Genomic DNA, 19,063 nt, shown 5'->3' on the forward strand with positions numbered 1-19,063 from the left:
ATGGTTCTCATAAAATATAAATGAGGTAATGCATACAAAACTCTGAATGATGGTAACCAGGCATAAAGTAAGTGCTCAAGAGATGCTGGATATTGTTTTCTAAAAATAAATTGATGACCCTCAAAGATCATCTTGTAAGTAGAAATACTGTTTACTTTGTAAGGAAGACTTTCTGCTATTAAGCTTGAAACCATAATTCACTTCAAAACTTTGTGGAAGTGAGTATGTCAGATATAATACAAAAACCCCTTTGAAATGTTTTAGAAATCCAGTTGTACTTGACTGGGGAAATGATAAAATATGAATATGTTTATGCCGTAGCTTTGTTAGTACCTTAGGAAAGTCATCAGCTATGAGTTTTTAGTAGAGAAACAAAAATTTAATCTACTTTGTGCTTAGAGGTAAAAGGGTAGGTTTGTGTATTTTAAATTATCAACATAATAAAGTCTATTTATTTCAAAATCTATTCTCACTTCTCATAATTTTACTTTATCTGTAATAATTTGCAAGATATAATGGCATGGTTTATATTAAATCTTAAATTTTATGGAAGAAAAGATACAAGCCCAACCTCACTTCTCTTCATGTATTTGATAAGACATGAGTTAATCCTTGTTTGTTGAGATGATGGAACAGCTAAAATGAGAAATGTCTCAAAAGTAATGAATTCCATTTAATAATTAAAGGAACTATATGCTGATTTTTTTTTTTTGCTCTGTATCCGAGTATTGCACTCAATAACAATATTTTTCATTATGTACACTGTTCTGGAGCTGGCTGTCTTTGATCCCAAATTCCTATTATGTTGGTCATCTAAAAAATTGCATTAGCAATATTTGGCATGTCATCCCCCCCTTTCCTTTTTATATTTTTGCACAGTTCCTAGAAGTAGTTGATAACATTATTAGATTATGGGCTATTTTGGTTAAAATAAACTTGAAAGTAAAATAAAGGGAGTACCTATACCTTTAATAAAAATTCTGACGTCAGTTTAGGAGCTGTTCCTTGCAAGACACTATGTTTGCTGTCAGAAGTACAAAGATACTTAAGACTCGGTTTTACCTACTTGGAACTCCCGAGCAAGTCAGAGGTTTGTGGCTGTAATCAAAGATGAGGTAGACGGGTAAAGAGCACACCATCAGAGAGAGAGACTCACAGTGCTTTCAGTGTTGCAACATTCAGAAAAGGTGGATTCATAGACTGGCTAGCATTTGACATAAATCCTTAAGGGAGGAATAGTATTTTAGCCGGTAGAAAGGATGGCTAAGATGGAGACTGGCCCCCTGGTCATTATCGTTGACCCTACATGGCAAGCTCTGTATTATTTTAGCTGCCCTCGTATTGAATAAAAGCACCAGTACAGTCCTTCCCTGTCTCCGAACTTTCAAGCAGCCAATTTCTATTCATCAGGACAGAGACTATTCTCATTATGTGGTGTCCCTTAACGTCTCCTTGGTTAAAATCAGTATTTTAGCTGAACACATTGTCTTCAGTTTTTAGGAGTATACAGTTCAGGAAGAGGTAGCACATAGCCTAATGGTTAATGGTTAAGTCTCTCCCTTACTGAGCTATGTGACCTTCAGCAATTTAGCAAACCACTCTGTACTTGTTTCCTCATCTAAAAAAAAGGGAGAAGGGGGCATGATGATAATAGTACATACTTTGTTGTTTGGAATAGTTTCACTAAATGACTTCCTGTTTGTAAAGTGTTTAGAACAGCTCGTGAAATAGAGGAAGTACTCCATAATTGTTGCAAGCAAAATGGCCCCATATGCCTGCCTTGCTCCATCTAGGACAGTATGCTGAGTTGAGCTCTGGGGGCTGCTCTGGATGTTTTCCCTGCTTCATCCTCTTAGAGATAAGGATCCTGGTGCCATTTGTGACACCTGGCAGCAAGACACAAGATGTCAACACTCTGATTCCGTACTTTTATGGCACATTTTATTAGTCTTGATTTCAACAAAGAGCCCTTTCAGCAGCCTTGTTGTATAAGGACAATAAACCAGATTCAGTGGGTGGTAGTTTTTGCTAGCTTTCCATTCTAAATTTCAGGTTTGATGGATATAAAAGGTTTCCATGTCTAAGCAAATGTAATGGAACATATTGACTTCTCTAGGCAAAAGAAATGGACTCGAATTCTGTGGGATTTGAAAGGGGGCTTCAGAGTCAGTGCTGAGCTAGGTTGGTGTCTTGGTTTTGCCACTTAGCAACAGTATAGCGACTCAGCCTTGGGTAAGCTAATCCCTTGGCCTCTGTGTCCAGTAGAGGTTGCAGCCTTGCAGTCATTTCCTCACCTGGAGTCTTTCTGGTGCTCTGTGCTGCTTCTGAGCTCCTCTGCTGACACCTTAGGATCCAGCTTCTTGGTTCTGCCAGTCAGGCTGACACTTACTTTCTCCTTTCCAGACTCTAAAATGGAGTGGTGGTTCTGGGGCTGTGGCCTTGGGAACTTAACAAAATTCCTTTTCTGCCTGTTTAGTGCTACATTCCTAAAAGGCACAGAGGTAACCACCTTCAACCACCTTCAACCAGGCTTTAAGTTTTTAAGGCAAGGTTCAACTATATTTCTAATATTACTGTAACAACAGTGTCTTTTAAAATTTCTCTGTAAGAATAAGTTTCATGCTTCCTTTCATGCTTCCATCCCCTGCTTTCATTAGTATGATCTAAGGATTTATCCCCTGGTTATTGTTCAATATTTTATATTAATTACATTGTCCCCGAAGGGCAATAGCACTTAATCTGGCAATGAAATTTAGGGCAATTATTTATGTTACTAACCCTAATCCTTTTATTCCAAAATTAGGCTTTTTGAATTCTTAATTTTTATGTGTATCTTGACGGGTTCGAAACGAGATAAGTAATTTTTTAGTAAAGGTTAATAAGTAATATATTTTCAAAGCCTTTGAATATGTGAGACTGCTTTTCCTACTCCTTCACAAATGAAAGGCAGTTTGGCTGGCAGTGGCCCCCTCTGATTGACTCTTGCCTTTCTTGTGTAGGTTAGGAATACAGAGGAGAAATTTATGACCAAATGGACACTTGTTTCTTTGATGGTGACTTATTTTTGCTTTTATGCCTGGTACTAAAGAATTTTTTAAAAAGATTTTATTTATTTATTCGAGAAAGAGAGAGAGAGAGAGCACAGCAGGGGGAGAGAGAGGCAAAGGGAAAAGGAGAAGCAGACTCCTCTCTGAGCAGGGAGCTTGACATGGGGCTCAATCTGAGGACCCTGAGATCATGACCCTGAGCTGAAGGCAGACACGTAACTGACTGGAGACACCAGGCACCCGAAGAATTTTTTTTAACCCTAGGATTCATAGCTTTTGTCAGAATTTGGCTTTGAATTGATATTATTTGGAATATAATTGAGTTCTCTTTTTTTCAGTTCAGATTTTGTTTTTTTACGGTCTTTAATTATTCTATTTCAGTTCTGCACTTGTGTTTTCTTGGAAACAACTATAATTAGCCTTGATTTTCCTGGTCCTTCAGATCTAGTCTTTCATCTATTGGTTCTTTTCTCTGGCCATAAGAGGGTGTTTGTCTTGTACATCAATGATTTAATTTTACATAGTACACATCTACATTTTTCTCTCTCCCCCCATGTGGGTAATATTCTATCACTCCATTTTTAACATCTTTGTAGTGCTTCTTTATTTCTCTTAGAATCTCTTTTTATCATACCCAGTAGTCCTTTATTGATTTATGGCTTTCTTACTTTTGTCTTTAAGGGACATGTCTTCTTGTATCGTATTAACAATGCCAAATACTTTTCTAAAAATTAACATCTGGTTCCTCTAGGGAGTTGTTTTGAGGAGACAGGTCTTCCTTTTAATTTTTAGCATGCTCTTTTCTTTCCATATTTATATACCACTTCTTGGTAGACCTGTGTTGAAATTTAGCTCTTACTTTCATTCCTGAATTTGGCAATATCCATCCAGGCCTGGTCACAGAGAGGGTACATGGAATGCCCTGCGCCCTCCCCTCCCCATCCTTTTGTTTGCTAGTAAAAGTCCTCTTTTAGAACTCAGACCTTATAGTAGTTGATGTTTACAGGCCCTGGCCCCTTTTCACTGGGGCCATATAAACCAGCAATTGCTAATGCCTTGTTCTCCATACTCTCTATATGGATTACTTAAGAACTCCAACCTCCAGAATACATACCACCATAGATCATCTTGTCTCTAAATTTGCTTTTCTGCAACTGAAACTCCAGGGTGTTACATATTTCCCTATCTTCCTCCTCACCTTTTAACTAACTGCTAAGGTCAGGGGCCTCTCCTCTGCCTCAAAAAGCCCCATTCGTGACCAAGAGCAGGTGTCTGACTGATACTGATTGTTGCATTTGTATCCAAGATGGTAGAAGCGGAGAAAGGGAGATATGCTAAGATTTTCCTACTTCCTTCAGGACTTGTAGTTTGTTTCTCTCTGCCTTGAATTGCGTTTCTAGAATCTAATTTTATTCTTTGTTTTCTGCTCTGTGATTCTTGCAATAAGTTGAAGGTGATTATTTCTTTTTGTGATTGCATGTACCTTTATTTACCTCTTGTTTTATAGATATTTTAGTGGAAGGTTGGGGGAAACTATATACATCAGGAAATTTGCTAGACACCATTTAAAACTGTAACTTCTATAAAACTACACAAATAAAAAAAAAGTTATGCATGTAGCAGTATACTTGAAAATTTTGCTTCCTACAGATATTTTGTGCAAATAAATTCTGTCTCGTAAATATTCATCACAAATTGTTATTCAAATGATGGAGGCATCCGTGTCCTGTATTAAAACCTAGGCCTTATGAAAACTGGGTCAATTTAGTGAGGAAATAAAATGTAGGTATATTAAGTGATTATAGGAATTCCAATGACTTCCATAAAGTTTTTATTATACATAAAAATTGCCTGATCACTGCTTACTAACAGGAGAGTTTTACAGCTGAAACAGCTGTTATAAATCATTTAATCGAAGAGTTGCAAATTCAGTTGCCTTCAGAGGCCAGAAAAGTGACCTGTATATGCATGAAGCAAGTTGGTTTAATACTTTGGGGAATGGAAGAAACTGGAGAAAAGTGGAGATTACTTGTGCCACCAAATCTTTGGGCCATAATATCAAAGGAGTGTAATATAAACCCACTCTCTCATTATAGAGATGAAACTGGAGTCAAGGAATAATGGATATGCTCAAAGTTAGGAGGTTCTGCATGTCCCAACTAGAACTAGCTACATAGTTTGCAGTGCCCAGCACAAAATAAAATGTAGGGCCCCTTGTTCAACAATTATTAAGAATTTCAAGATAGTGACAGCAAAACATTAAAACTAATCATGGGACCCTATGGTGACTGCACAAGTTACACACACAGCCTTAATTTTGCTCCTGGTTTTTACTTCTGATCTAGAATTTATACTCTCATCCACAACCACCAAAAAATCAATAATGGAGAAGTGGTTAAAATTAAGTCCTTGACTTACTGTTGTAAGTGAACTTTTACTTAGAAGAGGGCCTTTCTATATCATTTGGAAGTTTCTGTTGAATTATTATATTGCTTCTGTCCATTTTTATCGTTTCTTCCTGACTTCAGGTTTTATGAATTATGAGTCGAAGATTTTCAACCATAAAGTTCAAAGCTCTTCTCTAAATGTTAGTTCTGGTTTGAATTCCAGGATGTTTGAAAGGTCAGTCAGCCCAGAAATGAAACTGAGGGACACTTGTGTCTGCTGTTGAGCCTTACTCAGCTCTCAGGGGCCCCCTACCAATATTCTTTTCCTCTTACCTGCAGAAGCTGTCATCTTTTCTAAAATATTTTGTCTACAATTTGAATCATTTCCTAAAATCACCTCTCTTCCCCCTCTTTTTTTTTTAACCTTATTTGAAAATTTTACTTGGCTTGCAAACACATAAAGCAGTTTGCCTCCTGACAGATTGAAATTGACTAGTCCCTTTCTCCTTAGTGATTGTTTATAACTTGTAAAGTGCTACTAACAACATAGCCTCAGAAATGCTATTTGGTGAAATGTAGACAGCTTTTAAAGGCATAGCTATTCACACTCAGAAGATATGAGAAATAAAATTGGGAATTGGGTACTAGGGTAAGAGTTTTTTTTGTAGTAACCATATATACATATAATATATAATTTATTATAAAGTCCTTATATTTATACAAAGTCTTATGTGTATGTTTTTAAAATTTCAGGTACTTTACCATTGAATATTTCGCTCTAAATCCCCTAAAAACAAAGACATTCTCCTACATGGGCTGTAATACAATCCCTCCACTCAATAAATTTAACATTTATATAACACTAAAGTCTAATTTGAGATTCATATTCAGTGTTTTCCATTGTCCCAATAATTTTTGATATTGTAAAAAACATCTCCTCATCTATTATCTATGAAGTCCATTTTAATTTTGATATCAAATGCATTCATTTTCTTCTAAGGAGCAGTTTTGAAGGCCCTATTTAGAAGTTTTTGGCTATCTCCAAATTGCAAAGATACCTTCCAACAGTTTCCTCTGTTAGTTTTACAGTTTCACCTTTCAAATTTAAATTTTTTTAAATTTTTATTTATTTATGATAGTCACAGAGAGAGAGAGGCAGAGACACAGGCAGAGGGAGAAGCAGGCTCCATGCACCGGGAGTCTGATGTGGGATTCGATCCCGGGTCTCCAGGATCGCGCCCTGGGCCAAAGGCAGGTGCCAAACCGCTGCGCCACCCAGGGATCCCTCACCTTTCAAATTTAGGTCTTACATCTAAGTACAGTTTATCTTCGTATAGGGTAAAAAGTAGGGCTTCAGCTTTTTGCCCCACCCCCGAACATCACGTGATCACTGTCTACATAAAGTCTTATATTTTAAGACTTAAATGTTGAATCATTTAAAATTGAAGAGAACCAAAAATGTTTTTCCTCATTAAAAACCTGAAAGACTAACTAACAGCTAGACGTATAGTTTGCGGTGGTATGTAAGGTTGTTGTTAACAGCTGTACATCAGATGGAGGATTTAGATTCCAAATGGGTTCCTTTAGCAGTATCCACAAAGATGTCAATCAGTATTTGTTGAAAGATGAAGAAAAAAATCTTAACCTGATTTAAACATACCAAGACTTTTATTTTTAAACTGAATATGAACTTCAGATAAGTCAAGTTGTTTACTTAATATCTGAATTAGACAAAGAATTCAAAACAATCTTATGTATCTTTATATTGTTGAACTGTATCCCTTCATGAGCAATTAACAAGAGGAAATTTATATGTTGGAGAAAGAGAAGATTAACAAATGGGCAAATACAGAAACTGGAAGAAAATTTGTTATGAATTATTAATATTTAAGATTTTGCAGTAAATCATGCACATGAGTGTAATGTGTTCAGCTAACACTGAAATTGCTTATTAAGCTTAACCCCTGGTTGGAGTGGTGGTGGGGGGGGAGGCAAATTCAATAGACTTTTTTCACTCACATGTTTTAGAATACTATGCTGTGAAAGATATAAACTGATTGTCATAGAATGTTTTTTTAAACTTCTACAGGTGGAGATTTTCATTTTCCCTTTATGTATTTACCTATGGAGTCCGGTTCCTAAAAAAGGTAGGATCTGTCAAGTTACTTTATATAATTCGTATATAACTGTAAACCTATGTCTCATTTTTTATGTGTGACAGTAGTAGTATTTTAAACAATCATAACAGGCCTCCTAAGAACATTTGTGCATTTTTCTTTTGCTCAGAAAATATTTGTAATTTATCTTTGGTAGTAAATATTTTTTAGGTATATACCAAAAATATCTTTGAAAATAATTTATTTTGCCAGTGAAAGATGTTGCAAGTCCTCTGACCACTGTAGTTGGTTACTTATTACTTATATGGGCATTAGAAGCCTTATAAAATCCATATTATGCTTTGAAAGAAGTTAAGAGTTTCCACAATTAAAAGAATCAGTTGTTGTAATGTGTGTTATCACTGTAATTCTCACCAACAGAAATTATTGTTTTAGTGTCTTGCGTAGGTATTAACAAGGCAACACCAGCTGCTGGTGGAAAATGGAGTTCCTTTCATAGATTGTGTTTCCTCTGCTACTACTTTGCTATTCCTTTTTTTTTTTTTTTAAGATTTTATTTATTTATTCATGAAAAACAGAGAGAAAGAAAGAGAGGCAGAGACACAGGCAGAGGGAGAAGCAGGCTCCATGCCAGGAGCCTGATGTGAGACTCGACCCTGGGTCTCTAGGATTATGCCCTGGGCCGAAGGCAGGTGCCAAACCACTGAGCCACCCAGGGATCCCCTACTTTGCTATTCTTGCATAAACTGAGGCACTTTTAGCTATGAAAGTAATTCTTCTCGGCTGCCTTAGCATTTTTCCTGGTTATTCCAATGCTGAATGCTATTATTAAAAGTTATACTGCTTAAGTTCAAGTCTCAGGAAACTTAGCTTCTTAGTCATACTGATTTGGCAGAAAGTTGGAAATTATTTTTTAAAAAATTTATAGTATTAAGCTTTAAAGTGAAATCAATGTTATCTTTAGTAGAAAATTTTTCTCAAAATAGGGCATTGTGCCCAGTGTCATGTCTTACCAGTAAATTTTCATGTAAATATTGATGTGAAAATTTGCAAATGCATTCTTAGTTTTAAGGTCGGAGTTATAAGATATTGTTTGCCTGTGGCAAATTCTATCATAAATAGTTGTACCCAATGTCATATTTTCCTATAAGGATTATTCTTTTTTCTTGTTGTTTTTTCCTTTAATAACTACACTGATTTTTCACTTAATAAGGCTACATGGCCCAGAGACCACTTGACTAGATTTAAAAGGATGAACTTCATTCTGTAGGCGGAGTATGACCAAATTCTCAACTGGGGTACATAAATGTGGTGGAATCTGCCTATTTTGGAACCCAACTGTTCTAGTTTTCAAATATACTTACATAGAGAGAAAATGGAAAGAATGACTTAGGGCTCCTGTGCTTACAACGTCACTGCCCTGAAAAAGGAAATAGCTTTTGTTGGAATGTCAGCCGTGGAGGGAAAGTTGTGTTTCATGGGAATGGCGAGTCGCTAACAGAGGTCACGGTTTGGAATTCATTGTTGGGTTCTGTGGGTGAAGGGCTTTTACGGTAAGCAAGGAGAGATGGTGAGAGCCGGAAGCATTTTTTTGCCCTCTTCCCTACATCTACAGGGTATGGTCTCTAGCCCTTCTACAGCAAGCCTGGCCATCTCTCATCAGAACAGGAAGCATTTTGACACTTAGCTCTGCTTCTCTCTGTCCCTAAATGGACCAAAGGGAACAAGATCAGCTTTTATCCTCTAGGCCTGGGTGGCTCTGTAGAAGGCAGTAAGAGGGCCTGTTGGTGGAATGTTTGCTTGGAAATTGCTTTTTCCTTAAATTATCCTGGTTCCCTTCCTCCCTTCCTTCTTCCCTCCCTCCCTCCCTCCCTCCCTCCCTCCCTCTCTCTCTCTCTCTCTCTCTCTCTTCTTTCTTTCTTTCTTTCTTTCTTTCTTTCTTTCTTTCTTTCTTTCTTTCTTTCTTTCTTTCTTTCTGAGAGCGAAAGCAGGGGAAGGGGCAGAAAGAGAATCTCAAGCAGACTCTGAGCTGAGCTGGGAGCCTGACATGGGGCTCGATCTCACAACCCTGAGATCATGACCTGACTGAAACCAAAAGTCGGATGCTTAACTGACTAAGCCACCCAGGTGCCGCTGTCCTGGTTCCCTTTCAAAATGCATCTAGTTACAACAAATGCTTAAAAAGTGGGAAGAAAACTAGATGTTCTTCTTGGCAGATTATTTGCATTTGGGGTTTCTTCCTCTACTACTAAGAAGCTTTCAGTTTTGGTTGAGTGTGTAATTTGATGTTAGTTATCATGTGTGGGACAAAAACGCACGAAAGGGACTGAACCAGCTGTGGAGACTTCATAAACCATCTTGTCCAACCCTCTTTTATTGCACAGCTGGGGAGCAGAAATCCTGAGATGATAGGTAGCATTACAGAGGTCACACAGTTCGTTTATTAAAAGCTGAATCTGAAATGAAACATGCTTAGCTGTCTCTTAATCCAGTACTTTCTCTGCTCGACCAGCATGCCCTAACTTCAGCATGATTTCCAAATGACTTCCTTCTTTGGTGAAGTTAGCTGACTTGACCTCATGTAGTCATTGTTACCATTTATAGAACCTTAAGTACTTTCTTTAATGGATATTTAAAATATATTTTCTATTAACTTTCTTGGGATGGACAGTGTGTTTGCCCATCTCACCCAAGAGGAAGAAATATGTATTGTCCGCCTCAGAAATAATCAAAATAAGATAATTCAAATTTTTACAACACTCTAAGTGTTTTAAATAAAATAGCAGGGCAGTGAACCAATTTTAAGAGGTGAGAGGCCACAGCTGCTTCTTACTCCCAGCATTTAAAATGTTTATTCCTACATGGGCTATTAGAAAAATACCTGAGCAAGCTTGCACTGCCCAATTTTTTTCTGCCTTTATGTCAAATGAACCTGATGCATCTCCTAGGGGAGATTAAGTTACTTTAGAACCCTTTCTACCCTGAAATTCTGTTAAAGATTCAGTTAGAGGCATTTATCAAATGCAAAGCACCATGTACCTACGATAATAATCTTAAAAAATAAAAACAAATTGATTAATAAATAATTTTTGTGAAAACCGTAGAGTGTTAGATGTAGAAATTGTCATATGTATCATACATATGTGTCATATGTATGTATCATATGTATCAAATTGTCATATGATACATATGAACACCTCTTTTTATTTTTTTTATTTTTTATTTTTTTTTTGAACACCTCTTTTTATAGATGAGGCCAAGGAGGTATCAATTCTCTAGTGCAAGAATAGCTTTGGTTTTCTCTGCCATGTTGAAATAAATTCAGGCTGAGTACTGAAGCTTTATTGAATGCTTGTAACTTTTCCAATTTGAATTGGCTTAATCATATGGGGAGAAGATACATATTTTTCTGGGTTCACCACATTATAGTAGAGTTACAGTGTGTAAACGTGACTGATTCAAATGCCCTCAGTTTTAAAATATTCTTTGTATTTAGAATACATATAAACTAGATTTATGCCAGTAGACATTTGTGCTTATTTTGGGTCCTATGAGGAGATGCCAAGAAGAGATTAAATGTGCAAGAAATTGATTCAGGGAAATGCCTGTGACCAAAAATGGGGAAGGTGTTGGAGAGACTGGAAGAGCCTTCAGATCACAGTGTAAGACTGACCCCCAGTGTGGGAAAGAGAGAAGGAGGAAAGGTTAGGTGAATCTCCAAGACTGCAGTGCCTTTCTAGGGAAAGTTCAGTTGCAGAGTCCCAGAGCCATAGTTGCCATCAGAGGAGACCTAAGTTTCCCTGAAATGGCCTTATTTTATCTATTTTTTAAAAAGATTTTATTTGAGAGAGAGAACGAGCATGAGCAAGAGGAGGGGCAGAGGGAGAGGGAGAAGCAGACTTCTGCTGAGCGGGGAGCCTGCTGCGGAGCTCGATCCCAGAACCCCGGAATCATGACCTGAGAGAAATGACCATATTTTAGTATTCCTGTTGTGCTCAGTCATTGGCTGCAAGCAGTCTATAGGCAATATGGCCTTCATGCAAATGCAGCTGTGGATTTTAGAGCACAGGAGCTGGGCCCTGGGCCACTTACCCTCCTAATAGTCCAAGATCTAAGAAGCACAGTCCTCACGATTGCCACATGTGCTTTATTTTTACAAATATTCTAGCTATACTGAGTAATGTCAAAGGACACATCATAGAATAAGATCCTGTGTGACATAGAAATTATGTTTTTACATGAGGATACTGAGAAGCATAGAGTACTATTTATCATACTTTTTTTTTTCATTTTACTTAAAATGTGTTGACTTAATCTCCATTATGTTATAGTTGCATGAGTAGGGTGACCGGACAATCTATATCTTAGGGTCCTAGGCAGTTACCTCCCCCTTGTACTCAAAATGACCCAGTTTGGGGGCACCTGGGTGGCTCAGTTGGTTAAGTGGCTGCCGTTGGCTCAGGTCGTGATCTCGGGGTCCTGGGATGGAGCCCTTTGGCAGGTTCCCTGCTCAGTGAGGAGTCTCCTTCTCCTTCTGCCCCTCCCTCCATTCACGCTCCTGCTCACTTGCTCTGTCTCTCTGTCTCTCTCTGTCTCTCTCTCCGTCTCTCAAATAAATAAATAAATAAATAAATAAATAAATAAATAAATAAATAAATAAGATCTTTAAAAAGAAAAAAAACAATCTACCCAGTTTGGGTGATAAACTGTAGGTCACTTAGGAATAGCTCTATAAGAAATAATGAAATAGGGCAGCCCTGGTGGCTTAGTGCTTTGGCACCGCCTTCAGCCCAGGGCCTGATCCTGGGGACCCTGGATCGAGTCCCATGTCAGGCTCCCTGCATGGAGCCTGCTTCTCCCTCTGCCTGTGTGTCTGTCTGTCTGTCTGTCTCTCATGAATAAATAAATAAAATCTTAAAAAGAAATAATGAAATAATTGGCCCTGTGTTTTCAAAATTTCTAGACGCCCTGTAAAGTATGTGTGTTCATCTATATGTTGCTATGAAATCAACAAAATGTTTTCTGTAGTTTCATGATGACAGATAAAAGAATGCACCTCATATTTTACAGGGAGGTGATAATGTGCAGGTATGTGTATATATTTTCTGCTTTCTCAGTTTAGAACCCCCTTTATAGATAGCATTGACTTTGATCATGAAGCCAACTCTAGAAGGCATTGACCTTTCAGACAGGTTAGTGAACTATTAGGTAAAGTTATTGCTAGTTTAGTAAGAAATATTTAAATAGTTGAAAGATAAACCTATCTCAATAGTCTGTTCCTGTAATTGCCAGACACAAGCAATTCTGCCCAAAATTTGATTGGCAGGGGCAAGTACTTTTTAAAAGAAAACCCAGAATTAGTTCAGGCACTCTGAAATCTTACCACACAATGTACTTACACAAATTAACACATTTTCCTGAGTCTTGAAAGAAACCACATTCAAACCTTACAAAATAGAGTAAGCTACCTCTCATTTACTGTTACCTTTTTTTCTCCTTTGTAGATGGAAATTTGTACTGGGTGGAGTTCTTTGAATATTTTTCCTTGAGTTTCTCTATTTTTTTTTAAATATAGTGTCATAGGAAGGCAATGGAGATAGATGTACAGCTGGGATTTAGGTAAATATTTTTTTCTTATGATCTATATGTGAGGCTAGTGTATATTCAACGTTGTGATCATATGGTACATTTTATAACAATCCATTTTTTACACATGCATGTATATAATTAGAATACAAGTTGCTCAAATATAACCTATACCTAACTTCTATGTCAGTCAGGGTCCCATTATGAGACACCAAGTGCAGAAGTTATTTTTAGGAGTGACTGTAATTTAAAGGATCATTAAGTGGGGGAGCCACTAAGAGCGTGTTACTCCAAGTAATTGATCTGCTGACTATTTCCTACTAGTCTGCAATGAGATAAGGTACTTGACCTGAATGTAAATCAGCTCACTGCCTCTTTTTTGAGAAAGTCTATCTATGAAGAAAAAGTCTGCTGAACTAAACACTATGCTTAGTGATGCAGTCAATTTACATTCTGGTGAAACATTAACAACCGTTTCAAGGACTGGCACTCTCTCTAAGTACTTGGATATGCAGTGCACTCCAGGTATCATGGAGATAGTTATGGCAGGAAGAAGGTACCTCTCAGAGGACCAGGGGCTTCATGGAAACACGTGAGTTATCAGAACCTAGAAGCTTGAAGGAGGAGCCGTGGAGCAGGACATCAAAGGGGGAAGAAGTTCCACCAGCTAGAGTGTCTGAGAGACCACAGTGAGGCTGGTTCTGGGAATGAGGACAGACTGCAAACTGCAAGCTGCTGTTGCCATTGGAATGAACTGCCAGTGCTGGGGTGAAGATGCATCGCTTGGGGGCTGTGGGGGGGTGTTGAAAGGGCAGGGGAGAAGTGATGGCCAGAACAGGAAGCCTAAGAGACAGGAGCACATACCATCTTCCTCTTGCAGGCTTCCAGCCTCCCTCTAGAGCTTCTTAGAGGCTCAGCTCTACAAAGGACCAGCAACCAAGAGCTAGCTGAATTGGAGTTTGCAGAGTGCCAGCTCTGAGAGGAGAGGCAGTATCTTAATAAGCAGCCTCTCCCAGCCTTCCCATAGTATTGCATTCTCTGATGTACTCTGACAACTTGTTGCAATTTATTTTATTACATTTTTTAAATATGCAAGTTGCCACATACTTCATGACTGACTAGGGGGTGAAAAGCCGTCATTGAAAAGTAGTATCTTGGCCAAATGAGCACTTTGCGCATTCTCATAGACTGTCTTAGTCTGCTCAGAATGAAGGCATAGTTCATTATTCATTTGTTTCATTATATGTTTCATTATTCATAGTTTCATTATTCATTTGGTATACTTCCTCAGGTTCTACAAGGCCACAAAGTGTTCCAATGGTATGAGGCTTCAGTGTTTACTCTTTCACTTATTGGTTAGCTTGGACTCTTTCTGAAATTGAAACAGCAAAATTGTTACCATTTTGCCCATCTTGACAGTGAAAATAAAATTTGTCTAGCCATTAGAATATGTGTCCCTCTTAAATTCTGTTCTTTGTGTCGTTTAAAAAACTTTGAAATTGCTTGGAGTATGCCCCTTGTTGAAGGAGGTTCGACATTCGGAGTTTTACCTAGATTTTAACTTTCACCTAATAGCACCATCAAATAATTTTGTAAGAATTGCAGATGAAATGGAATATGAACAGCGGAATAGACTAAGGATCAACCATCTCAAATTTCTCATTTCAAAAAAGAAGAAACAATTTCAGAACGATGGATTGACTTGCCTGTGGCAAAAAGAGAAGCCAGACAGGTGGTCTTTAGAATTTCTAAGTAAGTTAAAATAACAATAACAAGACTTGGAAAACAACTTCAAATATCTAGCAGTTCAAGTGTATTTATTTTAATTAGTCAACTCACCTTATTAAGAAATAAAAGACGCATCACTGTAAGAGAATATTAAGTGAGAAGTCAGGATTGAGGTGGTAGTTTTGGCTCTGCCAGTTATGCTTAATCGCACCTTTGCTGAGACCTCATTTTTCTCATCTGTAAAATGAGAAAATGATGCTTGCCCTGACCTCAGCTTTTGTGTAGGATTGCTGTGGAAGCTCTAAAGTTCTTTGAAAATGTAAGACATAACACTCGTTACTGATTGGGGGGTGGGCTCTGTTGGGGGCTAGAATGCCTAGTTCTCCTATAATCCCTTGACATGAAACTTAATATTTTCTTAAAATGTTTTAATTTTTAATTTTTTTTTACATGAAAATTTTAAATGTGTTGCTTCCTAGCCAGGTAAGATCCTTTGTCACTGCCCAAGTCCTTGAATATTCTTTCTCCCAGGGGCTCCTTTTATGTGATCATCTTGACCAAGATGCCCCAGAATGTCTTAGTACTGACTTTTGAAGGAGCTTTTTTAGTCTCTGGTGGAATTCTGGTGAGATTCAAGCTCTGTTTCCATAGCAGATTTATGTGGCCCGTGTCAGGTCATAACTTGGAATTCCTCCTTCCGTAAGCACTCTCATAATGAAAGTCCCACCCCTTTTGGTGTGGGATAATGACTTGGAAACACTATTGGCCTTGGACCTAACCAGGATAAAAGTTTGCATCACTGAAAATAATCATATCATAATCAAAGTCATGATAGCTATACTGCATTATATGGTCCAGACATTATATTGATCACATAGTGTTCATTTCTTGTGTGTTGTAAATCATAACTTCTCATCCTTATAAATGAAGAAACCAAGGCTAACCACAGATCAATAATTGCCCAAGGTTACAGGGCTGGAATTTAAATGTGGATATCATTGATGTTGTGGCCTACTTATATCCAGGCTTCTTTACTGACTCAGTGGATCTTTGGACTGAGAAGGACTGATCACTTAAGAAAAAGCAAAGACTGTGTCTTATGACTATATTTATATTAAGACTACAGAATTGGGGAGGGGGGAAGGGGGTAACTGAGTGATGGGCAATAAGGAGGGCACATGGTATAATGAGCACTGGTGTTTTATAAGACCGATGAATCTACCTCTGAAACTAATAATACATTGTATATTAATTAATTGAATTTAAATTAAATTTTAAGAAGACTGCAGAGGTAAACTTAGTGATTGTATTCAAAAGGCCCCAATTAAGCATTATTCTTGCTTTTATTTATCTACTTGCAAATGAAGTCACATCGGCAAAGCTGATAGCTTGCTGCATCTTGGCTTGCTGCATTCTTGGTATTTTTGGATCTCAACAGAAATTGCTAATTTTCAAAATGGGTATGGATTGATTGTCCCTTTTTACACAAGCCTATGTAATTATGCAATGCAATTTTTTCTCCCCTTCTATGATATTTACTTTCTACAATGTGACTAGCAAACCATTAATATACTATTCACAGTAAGAAGCTGGTTGGGACAGCTCTGTATGCTCTACAGTTAAGGGAATGTGCATTAGGTGAAATTGTTCATTGCCTCAGAAAAATTAAAAGGTTCAGATAATAAAACCATTTCATCAGCACTGAGGTTATAGCTTATAGTTTTTTTTTTTAATGAGATGCAGAAGTTTAATTTTGGGTATCTATAATTTTCTCTCTAAAGAGCATTGAGAAGCCTTTTACCCAGGTTGTCTTCGCTTTGTGTTCAGGCTTTGTGTTGAAGGAATGACATCTCACACCAACGACTTCCTGCAGGTGGTGAGATAGAAAGATTTCAGGACTTGCAGGAGCTCATGAAGTTGAAATGGATTTTTGTGGGAGGAGGAGAAAATGCTTGTGTCGATTCCTAAGTACAAGTGACAAGTATTACTAAATGATTCTTTCTCTTATGTAATTATTTATACAAGGGTTTGTGGATTTGGTGCTTGATCAAACCATGAATCTTATTTTTTTTTAGCTCACTTAACAAAATGTCAACTTTGTAAAAAGTCTAAAAATAAAAAGCTAGCTTCTATTTTAGAGGCTACTAAAATAACACTCATTTACATAAGATGTTCATTATTAGTTCTCTAAAGGCATAGACTCATACTTCTCAAAACTTTAGGGCTGAGCCTAACTGTGAGAAACATTGGTCCTCATTTATATGCTGTAACAAAGCTAGTGCTACAGGCTTCCTCTGGCTGAGGGCAATGCCTGAGAACTGGATCACATTAGTATTCCTGTCCTGTTTCCATGGGGAATAGAAAACTAGTCACTCTCAGAAGAGTTCAGGTAATTTGATATGAAATATTGATCCATGTATCAAAATCTGTACCTGCACATTCACTCTGCATTAGCTGAATCATCATCTGACATGAAGAAAAATCCTTTACTGAATTCAACAAGAAAAGCATTATTCTTACTAAGGTTTGCTTTAATAAAATCTGAGAGCTCATGGTTTTCACATACAATGGTCATCATAATACAGCATTTTCCTCATCAACAGTAATGAAACAAACCAGATGTTCATTGCTTAAAAACAATAGCTTTCTGGGAGAAGTAATGAGATGTTCTACTTCTGCTTCTAAAACTGGTGTTCTGTCTCTTCAGGGAGTACCAGTTTTGTCTGTGTGTATTGAGGATGGGAGGATGGGTACTTAGGACAGAATCTGATGTGGAGCAGAACAGCGGGCATCCCAATCGGACTAGCTCATGCTCTGATTACAGCTCTGCGTGTGTCTCCAGAAAACTGGTTCAGAGAGCATCTGCATACTGGGTCAACTGCAGTTTGCTGTAAGGTGGGACATACAGTTTAGTGTTTAGTTTTGTGCCCTTCTCCTTTATTAATGCACACGAGAATAGGCCTGCCTGCTAGAGGCCACTGCTGTTAATTGCTTAGGATTTTTGAGCAGAGGTGTTGTGGTACCATTTGCCTTCAAATGACTATTCTAAAGCACAGAGAAGATGGCTATTTTGTCCTCCAGGAATTCACACTTCCATCATGCAGTAAACAGTGGAAAGGATAAGATAACTTTTTTTCCCATCAAAATTAATTTGTATTGATAGAAGTAGTTTTATAAGGGGAAGGGAGTGGGCAAGAAAGAGCGTACTAGAGTGTTGGAACTATTCTAGATCTTGATCAGGTCACGGTGACTTGAGTGTACACATATGTAAACATGCATCAAATTTCTTGGTACTTAGATCTTATTGTATGTAATTCATACTTCAAGTAAAAAAACTTAGTGCTTTCTGATAATCCTATAGCTGCCATATAAGCAGTTGCTGTGTGTTGCTGAGTGGAAATGTGGGCACAGGCAGCGAAAGATCAAAAACATTCCATTCATGCCTCTTCTAAGAGCCTCTGTGTATCACCACTGGGAAATACTGATCTCTGTTCATTTGTTCATTCTTTCATTCAGTACCTATTGAGCACCTGTCCTTTGAATAGGGACTATTCTAAGCATCATGGAAAAGGAAGTTAGCAAGGCAGTCTGAGTCCTTGAACTAATGTTAGTGTTGTGCTTCCCTTTCCTGGGATCATCAGTAGCATAGGAATTTAATTGAGTTTAACTAACTTTTATTAAATATCTACTATACCAAGACATAGTTGTAGACACAGGTGAGGGAGCCCATGGTTCTCTCCTTTAAGGATCTTATAATTTGGCAGAGGGGCTAAGATTTCTCTATAAATACAGTTTGTGACAAATGACAGAAGTATAGGGTTCTTCCTGGGCATGGAAAAGGCGTCCAGTTGAGGGAGTTGACAAAAACTGGAGAGAGGTAGTATTTGTATTTAATTTGAACCCTAATGAATAGGTTGATATTGATATAGGGGGGTTGGTGAAAGCATTCTTAGATGGAGCAAACTGGGAAAATAAGGGGTCCATTTGAGAATACAGAAAGGGAAATCAGAAAATAAAACTGGAAACGTGTTTGGGAAGGACTTGACTTGCATTAAAGAAAAGATGGCTTAGTTCCCCTGCATGTCCTCATTGTAAAGATAACTGGTATTTGTTTAGAACGGGCATCCCTCCTCCTCCCTGACCCCAGTCTACAGTCTTTCATCTTATTAACTTATGGCTCTGACTCTTCTCCATGTCT

General features: G+C 37.8%; 1 protein-coding gene across 2 annotated transcripts in view; it reads left to right on the forward strand.

Annotated features, from left to right (window-relative positions):
- CERS6 (ceramide synthase 6) overlaps positions 1-19,063 on the forward strand; it is a 301,865-nt gene that overhangs the window by 162,088 nt on the left and 120,714 nt on the right. For both annotated transcript variants that reach the window (XM_025460063.3, XM_025460064.3), the window contains exon 4: positions 7,524-7,581. In XM_025460063.3, the coding sequence (XP_025315848.1) occupies positions 7,524-7,581 (58 nt within the window). The remainder of the gene's footprint in view (positions 1-7,523; positions 7,582-19,063) is intronic.

Source organism: Canis lupus, chromosome 36 (genome assembly GCF_003254725.2).
Source record: "Canis lupus dingo isolate Sandy chromosome 36, ASM325472v2, whole genome shotgun sequence".
In the NCBI taxonomy this organism is placed as follows: domain Eukaryota; kingdom Metazoa; phylum Chordata; class Mammalia; order Carnivora; family Canidae; genus Canis; species Canis lupus.